The 18,609-nt window shown below is 38.7% G+C and overlaps 2 protein-coding genes across 5 annotated transcripts in view; both read right to left on the bottom strand.

Annotated features, from left to right (window-relative positions):
- Positions 1 to 122: 122 nt before the first annotated feature.
- LOC308097701 (tumor necrosis factor receptor superfamily member 6B-like) lies at positions 123 to 2,869 on the bottom strand. The gene is made up of 4 exons (XM_080445671.1): positions 2,781 to 2,869; positions 2,107 to 2,506; positions 890 to 1,072; positions 123 to 719 (listed from the first exon to the last, which is right to left on the bottom strand). Exons 1-4 carry the CDS (start codon positions 2,799 to 2,801, stop codon positions 466 to 468), a joined length of 858 nt encoding a protein of 285 aa, XP_080301797.1. The 5' UTR covers positions 2,802 to 2,869; the 3' UTR covers positions 123 to 465.
- A 1,899-nt stretch (positions 2,870 to 4,768) lies between these two features.
- Positions 4,769 to 18,609, bottom strand: part of rtel1 (regulator of telomere elongation helicase 1) — a 35,333-nt gene continuing 21,492 nt past the window's right edge. For 3 of the 4 annotated variants that reach the window (XM_080445666.1, XM_080445668.1, XM_080445665.1), the window contains exons 24-33: positions 18,463 to 18,578; positions 18,230 to 18,353; positions 16,618 to 16,783; positions 14,925 to 15,070; positions 10,719 to 10,814; positions 9,430 to 9,640; positions 6,305 to 6,442; positions 5,945 to 6,082; positions 5,517 to 5,705; positions 4,769 to 5,413 (exon numbers count right to left, since the gene is read on the bottom strand). In XM_080445666.1, coding sequence (XP_080301792.1) covers positions 5,337 to 5,413; positions 5,517 to 5,705; positions 5,945 to 6,082; positions 6,305 to 6,442; positions 9,430 to 9,640; positions 10,719 to 10,814; positions 14,925 to 15,070; positions 16,618 to 16,783; positions 18,230 to 18,353; positions 18,463 to 18,578 — 1,401 coding nt within the window. In that variant the 3' untranslated portion in view covers positions 4,769 to 5,336. The remainder of the gene's footprint in view (positions 5,414 to 5,516; positions 5,706 to 5,944; positions 6,083 to 6,304; positions 6,443 to 9,429; positions 9,641 to 10,718; positions 10,815 to 14,924; positions 15,071 to 16,617; positions 16,784 to 18,229; positions 18,354 to 18,462; positions 18,579 to 18,609) is intronic. The other variant, XM_080445667.1, reaches the window with a different exon arrangement.

Below are 18,609 nucleotides of genomic sequence, written 5' to 3' on the forward strand. Positions count from 1 at the left end.
CTGCCATTCTTCACTATACTATCTTATAAAGGCAGAAAAGCCCCAAAAATATACCTTTAAAAAAGTTAGTTGGATATAAATATGAAGAATATGATATGTTGTATGAATATAACAAAGTCATCGACCATTTAAGTCTTTATTTAACAACTCTTGAACAACTTCAGGATGGATAAAGCATAAATTAGATTTAAAAAAACGGTAGTATAAAACTTGACCAGCTTGGCTAAAAACAGCAACCACAGGTTAAATGATACTTTCACATTGAAATTATTTACAAGCACTGCAAGACACTGTCTTATTTCTCTCTCCTAAAAATATAAATAATGCATAGTAAACAGAGTCCATTTGGTTTGTGTTGTTTCAACTTTCCTCTCATCTACTTCAGGAGAGGAGAATGGAGTGATTCATATTTTTCTTCCCTCCAGAGTTCAACATAGAGTTAGTTACTATTGAGTAAGTGCGATGTCACACAAACCACTGTTTCACTTTTCGCTCTAAACCCGGAAGGATGACATCACCCAGGATGGTGAGGACTTCATCCGAAAAAGACACATATCTGTGTGACTCTTTTAAACTACTCAAGAGGTCCATAGTAGATGCATTTTGCTTGTGAAGTCTCGTCTTTCTCTTCAGGATCGTGTGTAGTCTTTTCTCCTTCCTTTGTGGCAAGATCTGCATGGCCACGAACTTCATTAACTCCCCGTCACACAAGTCTCGTTCTACATGGAAAGATGTGGAAACATTACATGAGGTATTGAATAACAATAATAGAGAATAACATTAAATCAAAGTAATGGTAAGATTTCAAATTCTCCAGATCTGTGCAAATGTGATGTTTGCGCAGCAGCTAAAAAATATCAAATATTTCAAGGGTGGGTTCCATTCTGACCTTGAGCTGTTTTGGTTCCATTCTTGCAGTGAGAGCAGAAGACATCATGCATGGCGTTACCAGGTCTAGTGGTGCAGTTTGCTTGGCACTCTCTCATCTTCTGACAGGGTTTAGTGGAAGAGGACTCTGAGGAGAAGAAACCCTCTTGGCACGGGGTACACATTACGTCATGGTGTGTTGCACCTGTGGTAATCAATACACAAAAACAATACTGTTGTTACATGTGCATATAGTATGAAACAAAAGAAAATAAGAAATATGTTGCCTTGAGCTGGCATATACAGTAGCCATATAAACACAGCACAGGTTGTTGCAGAACACAGACACTCGTAAAACATTAAACACCAAATTAAAGAGAAAATACAAATAAAAATGAATGAATGTCAAAAAACTATAATAACTTATAGACAGTTAAATAATTCTGGACCAAGATAGTTGGACCAAATCATATCTAACAATGAAAAATGTAGGCTACTCAGATCGGGTCCGAGAATTAAGTCTTATCAAATGTGGGCCAGTGGCACAGGTCCTTGAAATGAATAATCACTGTGCTTAGTGTGATTTGATATCATCAGCTCAAAAGTCAAAATGTCTTTAGATTTAGGCTGTGTTGAAATACACACACAAACTAATCAATTCATTTGACTTATAATGTAACCAAGACCAGTGGTGGAAAAAGTACTACAATCTTTTACTTAAGTAAAAGTATCAATACTGCAATGTAGTAATACTCTGTTACTAGTAAAAGTCCGGAATTCAACATTTACTTGAGTAAAAGTACAAAAGAATTAGTATCAAAATGAACTAAAAGTAACAAAAGTAGAAAGTACTCATTATGCAGAATGTCCTATTTCACAAGTTTTCAAATGTATGAAATGTATAAAAATCTTTTGAAAATAGCAGATCTGCAAGGTCACAATGCAATAGATCTGCTATTTTCAAATGGTCGAAATGTATATAGGGCTAAAGTGGTTAATGTATGTTTTGTAATAATAATAATCCAAATCTACAAAGTAACTAGTAACTAAAGTTTTCAAATAATTGTAGTGGAGTAAAAAGTACAACAATTTGCCTCTGAGATGTAGTGGAGTAGAACTAAAAGTACTGAAAAATGGAAACAATCCAAAGTAATTTTTATTTATTTTTTTACTCAAAATTGTACTTAAGTAAAGTAGGCCTACTTGATTACTTAATTACTTTACACCACTGACACTCACCGAGATGTGAGACGCCTTCCCCAGCCGGACACTTGCGGTGTCTGAAGCAGGTGTCGTGTCTGCTGTAATAGCCAGCCTTGCAGCGACAGTCTCTGTTGTGGGTCCTGGTGCACGGCGCGCTCTCCTGCTCGTACACGGTACTGCAGAAGCGGCTGCAGTACTGGCAGCGGTCGATGTAGTTCCAGATCTCCGTGAAGTGGTTCTCCGGACAGGGGCCGCACTCCGTCTTGCTGGTCCTGGAGCAGTGCGCGAGCAGGTACTGTCCCGGGGGACACATGTCGCACAGGAGGGTCTCTCCGGTCACCTCGTCCTTCCGTGTGTAGGTGGGCGGTGGTGGAGTGCCGTTTCTGGCGATGGTGCTGCACAGCACGACAGGTAAGAGCACCGACACACAGAGGAACTAGAGAAAATACATGGATGAAACATTTAATAAACTACCGTTTCACGAATGGCTGGTATAGCAGCTATATTGAAAAATATGTAAAAAAAAAAAAAGTATATATATATATATATATATATATATATATATATATATATATATATATATATATATATGTACAGTACATATCTATAATATATATATCTAAAAAATATATAGGCTATATATTATTTGCCTATATATATTTAAAAAAAAATATATATATAGCATCTTAGGTCTAAAATCGTCTACTCACCTCATGCAATAGAAAATGCATTTTCTATTATTCGAAGTGCTATTTGCCTTATAGCTGCTTCACATTATGGGCTGCTCTGAGTTTATATAGGCTACACTAGTTACACATCCTAGGATGAGTCATTAATTCAGTCATTGTCACACCACACCACCTTTAGCCACCCATGACGATAGTGAAAGACCAATATGGAATGCCATTAGTCATTCCAATATAGTAGCCTATCGATCAAAATCGTTCTGACGATTTCAAAAGACACGTGACACCAGCTGATGTCAACAGTTATTTCTAGCTATACATATCAACCCTCTGCCGTGTGCACGTGAAGAAGAACAAACAATAGTGAACTTAGATAATCCTGTTCACTGTCTGGAAATAAGGGATTTACGGGAAACAGATCTAAGAACATACGGGGGAAATGGGGAATCCCGGAAAACGGGAGGGTTGACACTGACAGCAGCTTTCAATTTCACATAGACAATTAACATTATTTATTTCAATTCCATTAGGCTAATTGACCTTTTGATACCCTATTGATAAAATAGGCATACATATTTGACTTCACTTTTTAAAACTTACAAAGGCATGAATGGTAGAATGTTCATTATTGAGCCTTATCATTCACTCCTACTAGGCTACTACACTGAAGTTTTATTTAAAGTGTATTTTTAATATAAGGGATAAACTATATATATATATATATATATATATATATATATATATATATACAATTATAATTTATTATTTATCATATCGTTTTTACAGCATAGCAGTGGAGGGGTTTGCCATCCTAGAAAAGTGTCTGTCTCTGTCCCCCCAAATTGGGCCCAAATATGGAGTTCCACACACATAGTCTTTGCCCAAATATGGAGTTCAACACAGCTCCAGACAACAGACTTCATTGTTGACAGTGAATGTGGAAGTAATGCTTCCCCATAACAATAGTTCCAAAATACCTGTATAGGGAACTACATGTAGTTGTTTGGAACTACTATAGTTACTGTTACATGGGAAGACTGATGTCATCAATATGACGTCTCGTCATAGTTAAGACATCAGTCTTGCCCAAGTATGAAAGTTCACTTGGAATGTAGGAATTGAGGCATTCTATTTAGTTTGACTCGGTTCCACAGATAAATAGAGCACCGAAGTCTGACGTAATTTACACATCCTACCTGGGTCGCGGTTTGCCCCCCGTTCTAAATTCCCATAGTAGATGTGTTTAATATCACGTCAAATAAGATTGAATATAGAAATGTTCCAAAAATAAACAAATGACCCCGGCGGTTTTACGCTTATGGATATGAACCATCAACTGACGGTGAGAAAACGCTAATGTTACTTCCGACGAATTAGTTACATTTTCGCCAGAAACAGACTGTTTCAAATATGAGTGACTGACTATCATAAACGATACAGAGCCACCTCCCTGACAATATCGCAGAGACAGTTTGTTTATTTTTGGACCACAATTCTTATATGAGACGATTCTAAGATGACCCAATGTTATTCTCCATAGCTAAATTACTTTACGAACCAGGGGACGGACGAATGACGTCAGGACTTCTGTACTCTATATTGCAGATCTACAAGCTCACAACGTGGGGCGTTGTGAGCTTGTAGATCGGCTATTTTCAAAATGTTTGCCTCTTATTTGACAATTTGGCAAATGTTTGACAATTATTTTATAGTATAGTTTGTTGATTAATTTTGCTGCAGTAATGTTCTTTTTCTTTTGTTTCTTTCTTTTGTTTGAGGTATTAAAAAGGTCTAAAAAGTCCTTAAATTGTCACTTCACTATCATCTGGGGATCTCCCAGGTGACAGCAGGTTGAGAACCCCTGCTCTAGACTGGCCTCCACGTAGCAGGGGTTTTAATGCACGGTTTCTTACCTGCATGAATTTTCAGCGATATGAAGAGAAAGCTGATAATAAATAGGGTACCTTGTTCTTCTATATTATGTACACCACACACACACACACACACACACACATGCATGCATACAGTACACTATAGGGATACAATATAATCGGAAATTAAGGCGTGTGTTAGATTTAATAACAAAACATTTATTGATTAGACCTTAAAATATTAACATTTATGTGCGGCCAAAGATTTTAAATCTGCATTTGAACATAATACTACTTCATACAGTGTACAAACATACTGTCAAAGAACCACATGGTTATTCTGTGATACAAAGCCATGTATTCACCCTGAGTTCAGATTCATCGTAAGTGTGAACTTGCCATCAGTGGGGTTGTTTGGGAAACCGTCTTCAGGCATTGGAGCAATAATAAAAAATGGCTATTGTTTTTAATGGTCTACTATTATTGCTTTTCACTCTGCACTTTTGCAACCCAATGTCAACAGCCCCACTACAGTATGTCAGCTTGGGTCTTAACTCAAGCTAGCCTAGATGAGTCACTTCAGAATCAAACCAAACCGGGGATAACTGTTGTCAAATATCACTTCTTGAACATTTGTCACTGCACTTGCTGCATGTCGTCAAGAGTCCTGCTCTTCACCTCATTCTAGGCTGTTCAAAGAAAGAGCACTTCAAGGTCCACCAATCAGAGCATCCACCATCTCATTGTACCGTTTCTTATGGTGAGGACGAATGAACTGACCGAATTCTGAAAAAGAGTTGAAAACAAAAACAAAAAACTTCTGGTTAAATTTGTTATATTACAGAAAAGATATCTGCTCATTCAAATGAAGAACAAAAAAAGGACTTACTGATGAGAAGATCGAAGTTTTCATTTCTCTCAGTTAACAAGCTCACCACTGTGGACACCATGGTTTCATAGTTTTCTGTATCTTTGTAGTTCTTTATGGCTCGTACGAGCTCGTTGCACTTCTCCGCTCCCAGAACTTTTTTCAATTCGGCCACAAGAAGTTGAGATTCTTTCTTTGCAACTGGTTGAACTGTTGCGAGGAAAACACATTCACAGACACAGAATTGTAATTAACTCCACAGGCGATTGATCAACTCGACAGACAGACAGACATTTAGTCCATTTGGAAATTCACTGTGTGCTGTAGACTAGAGCACATAATTATGTCCAGCTCATGTTGACTAATGCTATGACACAACTGGGTGGAGCGCAAAGGACCCCCCTTCATAAATAAAGAGAAGAATAAGAGAAGTAAACAGAATCCCCAACCTGTCTGAGCTTGCGATGGACCAGGCTTCCCCGAGGCATGATTGCCTAGGTGACTCCCTCCATTGTTGAGCTGCAGAGCCGTGTTCAGTTCAGTGCCATTGGAAGACAGCCCTGCTGCACCCGATTCACCTGCAGAAGCTTCAAGAAAACAAGCCTATTACATAATGTTTCCATGTTCTTTCAGAAAAAAAGTAAACAAGAATAATAACATGTATTAGTCATTTCAATCCTCTGAGTCAGAAGCCATTGAGTTTTCTAATAATAACGTGGTTGTAACAAACTCCAAGCACGCACCTGCACACTGCTTGGGCCTTGGGAACCATTGGTATAATAAAAGGTAAAAGTTGGAGCGTGGCTTACCACCCTGCTGCACGAGTTCCTCCTTCTCCTCCTTGGACAGAGAATGATCAGGCTTGTATCCACACCCAGAACCAGTCAATTCCTGGCACTTCTCATCAAACCTCTTTTTGTGATGTGGCCGTATGAACTGGTAGAAACCTGTGACATACAATTTAACAACTTAAGCCCTATCTACTTCATCATACTAGAATGAAATGCCCAACAGAGGGACAGCAGGTTAAAAATGGTTAATGTATACTGCGTCATACGACAAAGTACAAATCAGACCACAACTGAAATGACTTAAAGGACGACTTCACCCATTTTCAACCTATCTTCATACAATTGGTCCTCACTAATACTCATTATAATATGGTCCCATTTTGTCTACTCTGTGTCTCAGGACTGTGGACAGTTCAGAAACCATCTACCAGTGACATAATCGATGGGGAATCCAAGCTAATTGAAACTGCAGGCTTTCTATTCCTGGAAAGTTAGCATGCTATAATGGAAGCAATTGTTCTCGTTTTAAGACAAATCTAAATAAAATAAAATAAATCCTGCCTAATGTGATTATCCTGCCGATAATGTCACTGGTAGGCGGGTTTCTCCATTCTAAGTTTTCTATTCAGCATATAGGGTAGGGTGTTCTTAGTTAGACAGGGCAAAATATACAGTACAAATGCTTCTTTTTTTCTATTACATACATACAGACGAATATACGAACATGTACAGAACTTCACAGTAAACATAACATGGATACAAGATTTGAGTAAATGAGGGCGTTAAAAACACAACGAAACGTTCCCCTACCCTTTCCCCTCCCACTTGGAGCTTTGGATCCCTCTCACCTCACCATATAGGCGTATAGAATATTTATATTTATAAAAATAATTGACTCTACAAATCTACAAGTGTCTAGGGTGATCATATCTTCCCCTTCCTCTCTCTCTCTCCCCCCTTCCCCCTTAATAAAAATGGACAATGGAAAAAACACATATGTAAGAAAGGAAGAAAAAGGAAGAAAAGAAAAAGAAAAATAAGAAAAAAGGGAAGAGAAAAATAAGTGTTACAAAAAGGAAATATGTATATATATGTGTATACTTAAATGAGGGAAAAAGGGAAAGAAAAGAGGTGTGAAAAAAGAAAAGAAAAAAAAATGAGAAAAAAGGGTGTGTGCAGTGCAGGAGGGAAAGGTTGGAAGATAATGTCCTATGACGCATCAGGATGTCTTGTCAGGCTTAAATGTAACATCACATCTTTCAGCCAAATGTCTGGTTTGGGGGGAGTGGAGATTTCCAGACTAGGAGGATTCTCCTCCATGCCAATAGTGAAAAAGGCTATACAATTCTGGACTATTTTGTCACAAGTTTGATCTTTAGGGGGTACCCCAAAAATTGCTACTTCAGGACAAGGTTGCAAGTTTATATTGAACATTTCCGATAGAGATCTGAAAATGACAGTCCAGTAATTCTTTAGTCCAACATATGAGTTAGGTTTGCAGAAGATGCGTACCATCTGTCAACAAGGCGGGTGTCCTATGAGACACAGACTGAGTGGATTTTTTTTTTTACCATTTTATCATGAGCATTAGTGAAGAGCAATTATATGAAAATAGGTTGAAAATGGGTGAAGTCGTCATACAAGTTTCACATACACAAATCATGGCATCTGTCTAACATCGTTCTTCGTGTTCTGTAACAATATCATTATTAATTACCGATTTAATACATTTAGACACAAATAATTCACTTAGAAAATACATTTAAGCATGGGTTGATGATCACCCTTAGACACACCAACAACATTCATGTGTTTATTTTGTACTCCAGAGATAATTCAAGTAACCACTATTCATCATAGTTGTAAATGTTAAAACACCGACCATGTGATTCTCTCATCCTCACAGCACCACTTCCTAGTTCCATTTACCTTTCATTGTTGAAACTGACCTTTAAATGTCACTTGCAGTGAGCCAGGTTTATGGCTACATCCTCATGAATTCAATAAAGGTTCATAGTATTAGTGTCCCTGCTTAATTCAGAAGCTGATGTCAGAAAAATCAACACATTTATTACAACCTCCATAAATAACAAGATTTCTAGTGCCAGAATTTTATATATATACATTGTATGTATATTTGCCTAAGGATTAAGATATTGTTAAAAAGAAAAAGGGCCACAGGGGATCATACTCTGGAGAGTTTGGATGCACTCAGCAAGTGCCATTCCAATCCACCAATTAGATTTTGAGATATCCTGTGTGAAAAGTGGCCATTTTTGCCTAAGGTGTTGCTAGAGTCTCTTTGGAGTCCAAATTATTGGGGGTGCATGAGTTGTACAGTAGATAAACTCTGTGATTTTATTGATGTACCTTTTGTTAACAGACTTGCATTGTTCCCACATGAAAAAATAAAAGATAACATTTTCACAATGCACCCAAGTAAGTAAGTAGTTATTTATGTTGGGGGGCGGGGGCGGGGGGACTATGTCAGTCCAACACTAAACTTTGAAGTGCCAATCCAAAATGACAATTCCGCAGCCGCTACAATTATTTCTGGATACTTTTGAAGACAAAAAACAATGCTGTGTAGAGGGACTGCATTGTGAATGGCTGTTGGGTGATTTTTAATCTCCACCACCAGGCTAGAACAGCTAGGAAATGCCCACATTTTAATCACACATTGAGGGGCCTCTAAACAACGCAGAGACAAAAATGATTTCACATCCACCTACAAGGGGCAGCACAATTGTGTTTTTCCCCCACCAAATTACGCACAAATGGTCTCGTGAGTCATGTCAGAATGATTGTGAAACAGTGTATACCGTTTGAATGTAATTAACTTCAACGTCACTAGACAAAAGGACAAGGGGTCAGAATGAAGGTGCTCATGAAATTACATGGCAATCAAGCCAGTAGTTTATGAGATATGCTGTTTATAAAATCTCAAAAAGGTGTGTTGAGAACTTTTTTCTAGCAGTGAATCCACAAAAAGGCTGCCACCCTGACTAACGCTACTGATGTAACACCTGTCAACTACCGTTTGCCCCGAGTTTCACATATTTGTACTCTTAAGGGAATCACTTCTGAAAACAGAGACATGCACTTGATCACATCACATAGCATATGACTATCATATGACTTACCTCTGAACAGGCTGTGAGTATTGACATCTCCAGTCAAGAGGGAAGCTGTCTCAGCCAACAGCTCATCAATATCGTTTCCCCTCTTGTAATTCTGAAGAGCTTGCATGATTCGCTGGAAGTTCTCCTGGCTCAGGGACCTTTTCATATCTGCCAGGAACTTCTTTGCTTTGTCACCTTTACCGTCATCTGACACTTCTGAAAACCCAGTTCTCTTCAAGATGCAACAATAGTGGAATGCATGTCAGGAAGGGCTCTGAACATATACAAAAACTCACAAGGTCCAAGGATGCAACTTGAGTGTTTAAATAACCTGAATAACATTATTGGATAATGACTAATATAAAGTCACTCTTAAAACTACTTCACCCAACCACTCTCTTTAAGATTACGTAGACAAATATGGAAGCGTGCAACAGAATTGACCAAATACAGTGTTTTTTGTTCTCTGTCATATTAGCCTCGGAAACCCATGCCTTTTTTTTTGTTACAAAAGAAAAAAGTCTGGGGGAACCATGCAGGAATGGTGGTTTCGGAGTGGGAGTGAACCTTGTTATCTCCTAACCAATCAGAGTGCAGAGGGGCGTCGCTGTGACATCAGCGTGTTCCGTGCACAGGCCGGGGGGGGGGGGGGACATAGATTGGTGAAGCAATAGGAAGCGGCGCTGGAATCCAACGGCCTGGGTTTGGATCCGCCCTTCAAGACCACCGATAGGGCTCACTCTTTCAGTCTACTGTCATATTGACTCATAATTTTTGTGGTGAATATTAATGGAATTTGGTGAATGTTCCTCATTTTTGCAGTCAGTGACAAGAACAATCGTCAGGGTTAAGGGGTTACCCAAATCAGGAAAGAAAACCTTTATATGATTACAGTTTGGGGAAACAAGAAGTGGTCAAGCTATAAATATAGCCAATGACGAATACGGTAGAATGAGTTAAAAAATGAAGTGACACATTATGTCAGTGCGCTATAAATAGCTTTTACAGTTAGCAATGGCTCAGGTATACAGTATATACTTGAGGCATGTATACCACATTAGTATGTAATGTGTAACAGTGTTCCGCCGATGCAGTGTGTATGAATGGGTGAATAGGAAGTACATTGTTAAGCATTATTTGAGTGGTCGGATGAAGCGATATTAATGCAGTCCATTTACAGTAATACATTTTCAATTACTTCAACATTGGCAATAGTATGGGTTTATAGTAGCTAGGTATATAATACCAAAACATAGAGGTAAAAGAAAATAACATTGATTTTTTATTATTATTATCATTATTATACACACCCTTTCTTGGACCAATTTGATTTTACGTTTTCCTCCTCGTTGTTCATCATCCACACGCTTGTCATACTGAAGAGACAGCGTGGATAAACGGCTTGCCTAAAGGAGGAAGCATAATTGTATGTAAATATAAGTAAGTATGTAAAATAATTAAATGCATCAAGAAATAAAAACAGAGGTAAATGCATCAAGAAATAAAAACAGAGGTCTCCAGTACCAATCATTTCACCCAAAACATGACCTACAGTACAATGCATCACAGAGGCAGATAGATGTAAGAAACAAATACAGCAAAGTCACATTTCAAAAACCCGGTCACCATGAGTTTGACTTTTCAAGATCATTCACATTTGGTTCATTGCCCACTTTTCCTGAAAAGTGTCATGACATTACGTGCAGCCATTTCCCTTAAAGTAGCCAACAGTTGTGGCACTGTAATGGCATTTATTACGATTAGTTTGTTTGCTAGTGTGGACAATAAACAGGACATAAATTAGGGTTCCCACAAGAGATATGTGTACAGGACATTTTAATGTGATCCACACCTATCGACATCAAGTCATCATCATATACAAACGAGAACTTAAAGGTAAAACCCAGCATGAAGTGTCTTAGTAAGGTGTTGGGCCATTCAGGAGCAAATCTAGGAGCTGACATAGTTGTTATCTCACTCGGATTCATTCAGCAGCTGGTTCAAGTCACTGTTCAGATCACATGACTATTTCAAAATCTCCCAAGTGCTCATTTCGGTTGAGATACGGTGACTGTGAAGGTCATAGCCTCAGATTCACATGACTTTCATACTCATCAAACCATTCAGTGATTCACATGACTTTCATACTCATCAAACCATTCAGTGACACGTCATGCCTGAAAGGGCCATTATCACACTGGAGGAGACGGTTATTCTGGTTATCACTGAGAATAACTGTATTAATTTGCAGTGATCCTTCCCTCTAAATTAGTGAACCGAAGTATAACGGAGCCATCTCAAAGAGCAATCAAGAAATAAAAACTGAAGTCTACAGTACCAATCATTTCATGACCGGAGTTCTAACTGCCGGGGTCTGGCATTCAGGCTTGAGTTGTTCTCTTTGTGTACGCCACACATGCACTCGCACACTAGTGGATGACTCATCTGACCATATCACTTTTTCCCCTAATCTCGGTAGACCAATGTCTTTGAATTTTACACCACTGAACTTTTATCCATTTGACATTCTCATTCACCTGAGGAAGAGTTGCTCTTCTGCTTTTCCTTACATGTCACACTAATGAATATTGTAAGACTAATAATGCCATTAAATGGGTGCTTTGGAGTTGGACCACAATTTCCAACCTACTGATGATGTCTTTGCCATGGGTCGAAATGCAGAGGTCACTTTAGTCACTGTTCCTATTGAAACATTTTTGACTGAAGCTCCTGCCTTCCGTTCCCCAATAAAGCACCTTCTTTCATATTCATCTTGATCCAAAATCGAAGTCAACTGGGCCTAATTAGGATGTTTATACACACACACACCACAGAGCACGATAGGATGTTAACTTTGTATCATGCAGTGAGTACACCTTTATGGAAGCATCTGCATTTGTTATCTCCACTCATTTATTCAGGGTTTTCCTTTAATTTGTCACCTGTCTGTATTACTGTATGTTCTTACAATGATAATATACTTGATAATACAGCATAATCTCCTTAATATTTTTGAGCAATTATTCTATAATGTATTTATTGAGAAGGATTTCTTTTGATAATTATTTTAAAACAATTATAAAATAGATTAAAAACATTTATTGACTAAATTGATTAGTCTGATTAACCACTTAAGCCCTATTTTATACTTTGACATACAACAGTGCCGAGCAAAAATAGCCATTCTACAAGCTGACAAAAGGTCAAATCATGACACATCGTGAGCTTTTTGCTGTATTTTTAACTGCACCCCTAATTGTAATATATGTTATGGGGTGAAACAATTCATCGAATAATTGATCGACATAAAATGTATTTAACTTTACTTTGTGAGGCACAGGACTGCCAGCAGCCAAACGCTCACTTTTCTATGGCTTGAAGAATCACTCTTATTCTGAAGTTGCCTAGAAATCTCATGCTCAATATGAAGCAATCGAGCAGGTCCCATGAAACTGACACGGTCGTGCTCGTCTCGTGCTGTTGAGTTGAATAGACCTTTTTTCTATGCGGCACACACAGCACAGCGAAAGAGGATTTGAATGAGCTGAATTTGAAGCAAGCTATTAAACACACTGGGAAGTGTGCCGAGTGGGGAAAATATATATTGACCATATCATTGACGTTTGCCATTTTGAATGTTCACCTCGAGATAATGATATGATTCAGCACTCTCTTGTGAGGGTACAGCTTACATTGTCTGTTTGCATGCCAATTACCGGAAACTGCTACGTTCCTATGTTACAAAAGTTGCTTAATCAATAAGGTCAGGATAGACTGTGACAGCGAATGTTTGCTCATCTAGTACAAATTGATGTTGAAATACCTCAGTTTTGTGTTTTGGTCAAATAGGGGATGATGTGAACATGACACAAATAGGATTCAGAGGTTTCTATCTTTATGCAGCTAATGTTCATGTTCACAAAATACAACACAAATACTGTACTAATACAGTATGATCAGTAGTCTTATTTAAAAAAACTTACAATTCACTAAGAGAGATATCAATTTAAGTGACATTTGGACACTGACATGTAAAATCGACACAGGAAGTGCAGAAGAATACATTTGAGGTTATTTTCAGTTGCTTCTGATGGTAAAGAAGGTAAAGCCAAGTAGTCCATGAGCCAGAGCCCCAAAATTGAGCAATGATTATCGAAAGAGTGGGCAAAACCAAACCTATATTAAATTGTTCATAGGGTCAATACGAGTAAATAAATATATGATGACCTTTCCACAGGAGCAGCTTTTTCATGGTTATCACACATTTTGTTATTTTCCCCATACGTACAAGACAGGTCCAAAAATAAAATAAAATAAAAAAGAGTTATCATAATGAAACTTCCTGAGTTGATTACTTACATGAAGACAATGATTTATCGTATTACAAGTTTTCTGAAATTGTATATTTAAATATGCAAATTAGGCATTAGGAAAAATGCCCACATTTGCATAACTTTCCAGAATCAACATTGGAACATTGGACAAAGCCAGAGTCAACATACTTATTTCATTTTGTTAAGATGTTGGAGTCAAAGGTTTTTAACGAGGGAATATTCAATATCTGGCTCAATTTTGGGGCTCTGGCTCATGGACTAAATGCCTAATTTGCATATTTAAATATACAATTTCAAAAAACTTGTAATACGATAAATCATTGTCTTCATGTAAGTAATCAACTCAGGAAGTTTCATTATGATAACTCCTTTTTAAATTTTGTCATTTTTTCACCTGTCTTGTACGTATGGGGAAAATAACAAAATGTGTGATAACCATGAAAAAGCTGCTCCTGTGGAGAGGTTATAATATATTTATTTACTCGTATTGACCCTATGAACAATTTAATATAGGTATGGTTTTGCCCACTCTTTCGATAATGAAATCTTGTCTGGCTCATGGACTAAAGGTAAAGAATAAAAATCACACCCAGTGTGAAGTGAGCGGTGCTATTTATGAGTTATTAATTTCATCATGCATCTCGGTAGCCAATCACAGCACGTCCTGCGAAGTGACGTGCTTACATTTTTTACATTATTATTAATTTCATCATGCGTCTCGCTAGAGCAATCACAGCGCGTCTGCGAAGTTTGAAGTTAATTTCATCATGTGTCTCGCTAGCCAATCACAGCACGTGATGCAAAGCTTAGCCTATGGGCGTGTTTTCCACAGCATGGCGTCACAGCGAAAGACAAATTTTCACGACGGAAAGAAAAACTTTCACCACGGATGGGTCCTAAACCCTCTTATAGGAGCGGTTGCACCGCTCAAAAACCTTGTTTTATACACAATCTTCACCATTGCAGTGTACTAAAAGCATTTTGATGTACATGTATTGGCATGTATGGTCCTTTAACCACTTAGCCCCCCTTTGTCATATGATAGTGTTGCATGAAATTAGCAATTAGTTATAAAGTTTATGCCAATAATGACATGCCCAAAATAGGGACACCGGGCTCAAAGTGATAAACCACCCCCCCCCCCCAAAAAAAAAAACAACAACAACAACAACTAAATATTACCTGCTCCTCTCCCACAAAGGAGTGCATTGGGTCTCTTTTAGACTGGTCGCTGTGCTCTAGGGCGTGCAATAAGCTGACTGGTCTCCTCTGGAAGCTCTGCACATCTGTTTCATATTCTATACAGAGCTTGGCCATGCCCTGTTCATCTGAGGACACACACAAGAAAGAAAGAAAAGACAAAGGACGATGAATTGTTTTTATTTTCTGATTGTTTTAATTTTTTGCCCCATTTTTTCTCTATTTATTTAGTAGTTATGTTAATTCCCAATTCCACTTGTACTGTAGTCCTTTGTCGCTGCTGACCTCCACAGGTTGGTTCAGTAGGGAGGGTGTAGGTGATGGCAACTTATATCCTTTTAAGCTTTAGTTATTAAGAGCATAATGTGTGTGTCTTCACTACTATTGTTTCATTGTTGTTCATATATACACCCAAAGAAAATACATTATTACCCTATGAAATCATTATAGCCCTGTTAGTATTATATTCTTAGAAGTACAGTTATTGTGATAAATATTATCTATTTGCATAGCGGAACTCTGTGTGTTATCTCCCAGTAGACAAAATTCACTCCCATTCCGGGCAGACAATGTGAGAGAGAGGAGGATTACAATGGTATCTGCATCCACTTTTTAGGGAGGATGTGCATTCCGCAGGTGGCTGGACTCGTGGGAGGTGGCTGGACCCGTGGGATCCAAGGTCATGATTCAGCTCGCAAATCAGCACAGGGATGAGGCCCATCTGCACGCCCTGATGAAGAACTATGGTGGACCAACAGCGACTCCTGTTGATGACTTCTATTGACAACTTTTTTTATTATATAGGACATATATAAAGGCTCCAGGGAGATCGTAGGGAGCTCAGACCTCATTGAACTGAACTCGAAGCAACTTGTTGCAGTTAGTGGACAGTTAGTGGGAGCCCAGAGATCTCTGTTAAGTACATTTCTATATTCAATCTGTAATTACTTTAACTTACTGCTTTATTATTAAATACACTTAATTTTAACAGTCTTGTCTGCTCTTAATTTCACCAATACAACGGACGCGCGGAGACGCGTGATCTGAAGGGTTACAAAGTATTACATTGTACAATTTGTCTGTTGTCTTTAGCCCAGTCTCCGAACATAGGCCAGTGGTTCTCAACATTTTTTATTTCAAGGATCCCCATATCATAACTCTGAGAGTGTACAAATGTACCCATACTAGTCCATTTGGTTCCATTTGTACACCCTCAGAGTTACAGACCTGTAAGGGTCCATTTGGAACTCCCTCAAGGTACCCTGGGGGTCCCTGGACCTCACTTTGGTAACCACTGGTGTAGGCACCTCCAATACACATAACGCCCCATGCACCCTTAGGGGCGTTTTTATCTGCTTGCAGAGAGTGTTTTTTTAGGCAAGCGCCTGGCGTTTTCAGCTGCACAGAAACGCTTTGGTGGACACACCTCCGAAGTACGTGTTTATTGGTTGTTTAAATTGGCCTCCCGAGGAGGTTGGTTAGAACACAGGATCAACCAAAGTATAACATCTGCCTCCAAAAGGTGAACACATACATGACTCCTCCAGCTCACAGGAGGGTTATCTAAGCTCTTAACACATTCAGTTCACATCTACAGTACTTCAGTCCATTCAGGATATTCTTTATACAAGGCATTGAAGGCTTCACACACAATCTTCACACATATTTGACTCACTCAGTTTTCTCCTCTTGAGACTGGGAACATGGGCATCGAGCATTTTGGCCTTCTGGGTCTGACAGCTCAGGGAGGATGAGCAACTTCTGGAGGTTGAAGGCTGGGTTTCTGCAGACTGTACTTGTTCACAGCTCTTAACTTCACCTTTCTTATCCACAAAGGGCCTCTGTCACATAATACATTCACACACAATGGTAAACAAGACTGATTTCACTTCCTCCAAACTGTAATACCTGATTTATACTTAAAGGATCTACACCATGAATTTAAAAAAATATATATATATATTTAATATCATTTTGTTTATGTCACTCAAACGTTTTTCAAAAGGTTTGAGCCTAAATCAAGCCTCAGATATACTCATTCCAACTAACTTCTCTCTGGCTTATGCAGAGCCAGTTTGTATGCAAGATATCTCCTGGTTCTGAGTGGAAAAAGTAAAAAAACCGCTAGTGATGTCACTTTCGGGGCCAAATCAGTTTGGCCTGTTTTGAGACCAATTTACATAAAACCCCAGATATGCTGTGAAAGCCTGAGTGCTCAAACTGGGGTATTTTTGGGGATAGAAGAGAGGTAGGGGAGACCAAAAACACACAAAAAAGAAGGAAAAGTTCAAATTCATGGTGTAGTCCCTTTAAAAGGTAGGGTAAGTGATATTTTTTGGTAATTATTATCATTTATTTTTTTAAAGGTTAAAGTACTATATATTCTGATAGTAATCATTGCTACAGAGCGTTTGTTCGGTCACAGGGGTCTCACCAGCTCTTTAGAATATAATACATTTTCAGGTAGGAGACAACATTTAAGCCAATCAGGAGAGAGCACTGAAAATGCATTTTCTGTTTAATAAAGAGCTGGAGAGACATGGGACTCGGGAGACTCCTTTTACTGAACAAACACTCTATAGCAATGAGTACTATCACAATATAGAGCTATTTAACACTTATTTTAACCAAAGTAAATCACTTACCCTACATTTAATTGCGTGTGGGTGTCGCTTGGCGAAAATAGCCTATCTACAAGCTCACACCACTTGTGAGTTTGGGTATGTTCGGTGCGCACCATGGCACTCAAGCAAGTATACCGGTAAATCAGGCCTTAATGTACCAAGCCACACCCCCATGACCCACTGAACATGAAAGTTTCACAGAAAACTAAATTACGTTAATAAAGAACGTTAAATGAAAAGTTCATCAAATTGACTACTATAAGCACCGACACAGGCACTCTGCGCTGTGTTGCCCGATGTGGTCTGCCTACTAGGTATGTTTGAAGCAGACACCTCTAGCAACGCTTCTCAGTGTGATCGCCCCCTTTGAGTATCATTATTATTTCAGCTTTCAGCCAAGTGTTCAAATGTAACATATCAAATGGCATAATACTACATAATGTATTTATACAGGTAGTTTCTCCTGAACTGGCCGTATCATACCCACGATGCATTGCACAAATGGAGCAGAACCATCCTCTACCTGTCGAAGGTAGGATATCTAATGAAATTACCACTGGCGATTGAAACGTTGTCATTGCCTAAATACTGTAAATGTTGGAGCAGCAGACAAGAATTAGCCACATTCTTTATCATTTAAAAACAACAGACATAAACACATACCAGTTTCTGTGCTACCTTGAAGAACTGAGCGACATCGCGCACCACGTGCCCAAAGTTGTCGTACTGGCGCACATACGGTCTCACCCATGAAGGAAGCTGTGCTTTGGCATCATGATTTTTAAACCTGTAGGGGGAATTATGAATTCCAAATGGATGAATGTGTATTGTGTAAATAATGCAGAGCCATAGTGTTTTACGGCTCATTTTGCCATTATTTGTTATATCATCCTTACCTCTGGTCACACAGAAAGATGGCACCAAAATCGTCTTTGTGACGAATCACTCTGCCAATGGCCTGGTTCACAGCCCGAGAGGCCTGCTGTCTGTACCACTCCTGCCCAGACAGGTACTGGGTGTTGAACACATGGCATAATCACACA

Source organism: Gymnoscopelus braueri, assembly GCF_963280865.1.
Source record: "Gymnoscopelus braueri genome assembly, chromosome: 12".
NCBI classification, from domain to species: Eukaryota; Metazoa; Chordata; class Actinopteri; order Myctophiformes; family Myctophidae; genus Gymnoscopelus; species Gymnoscopelus braueri.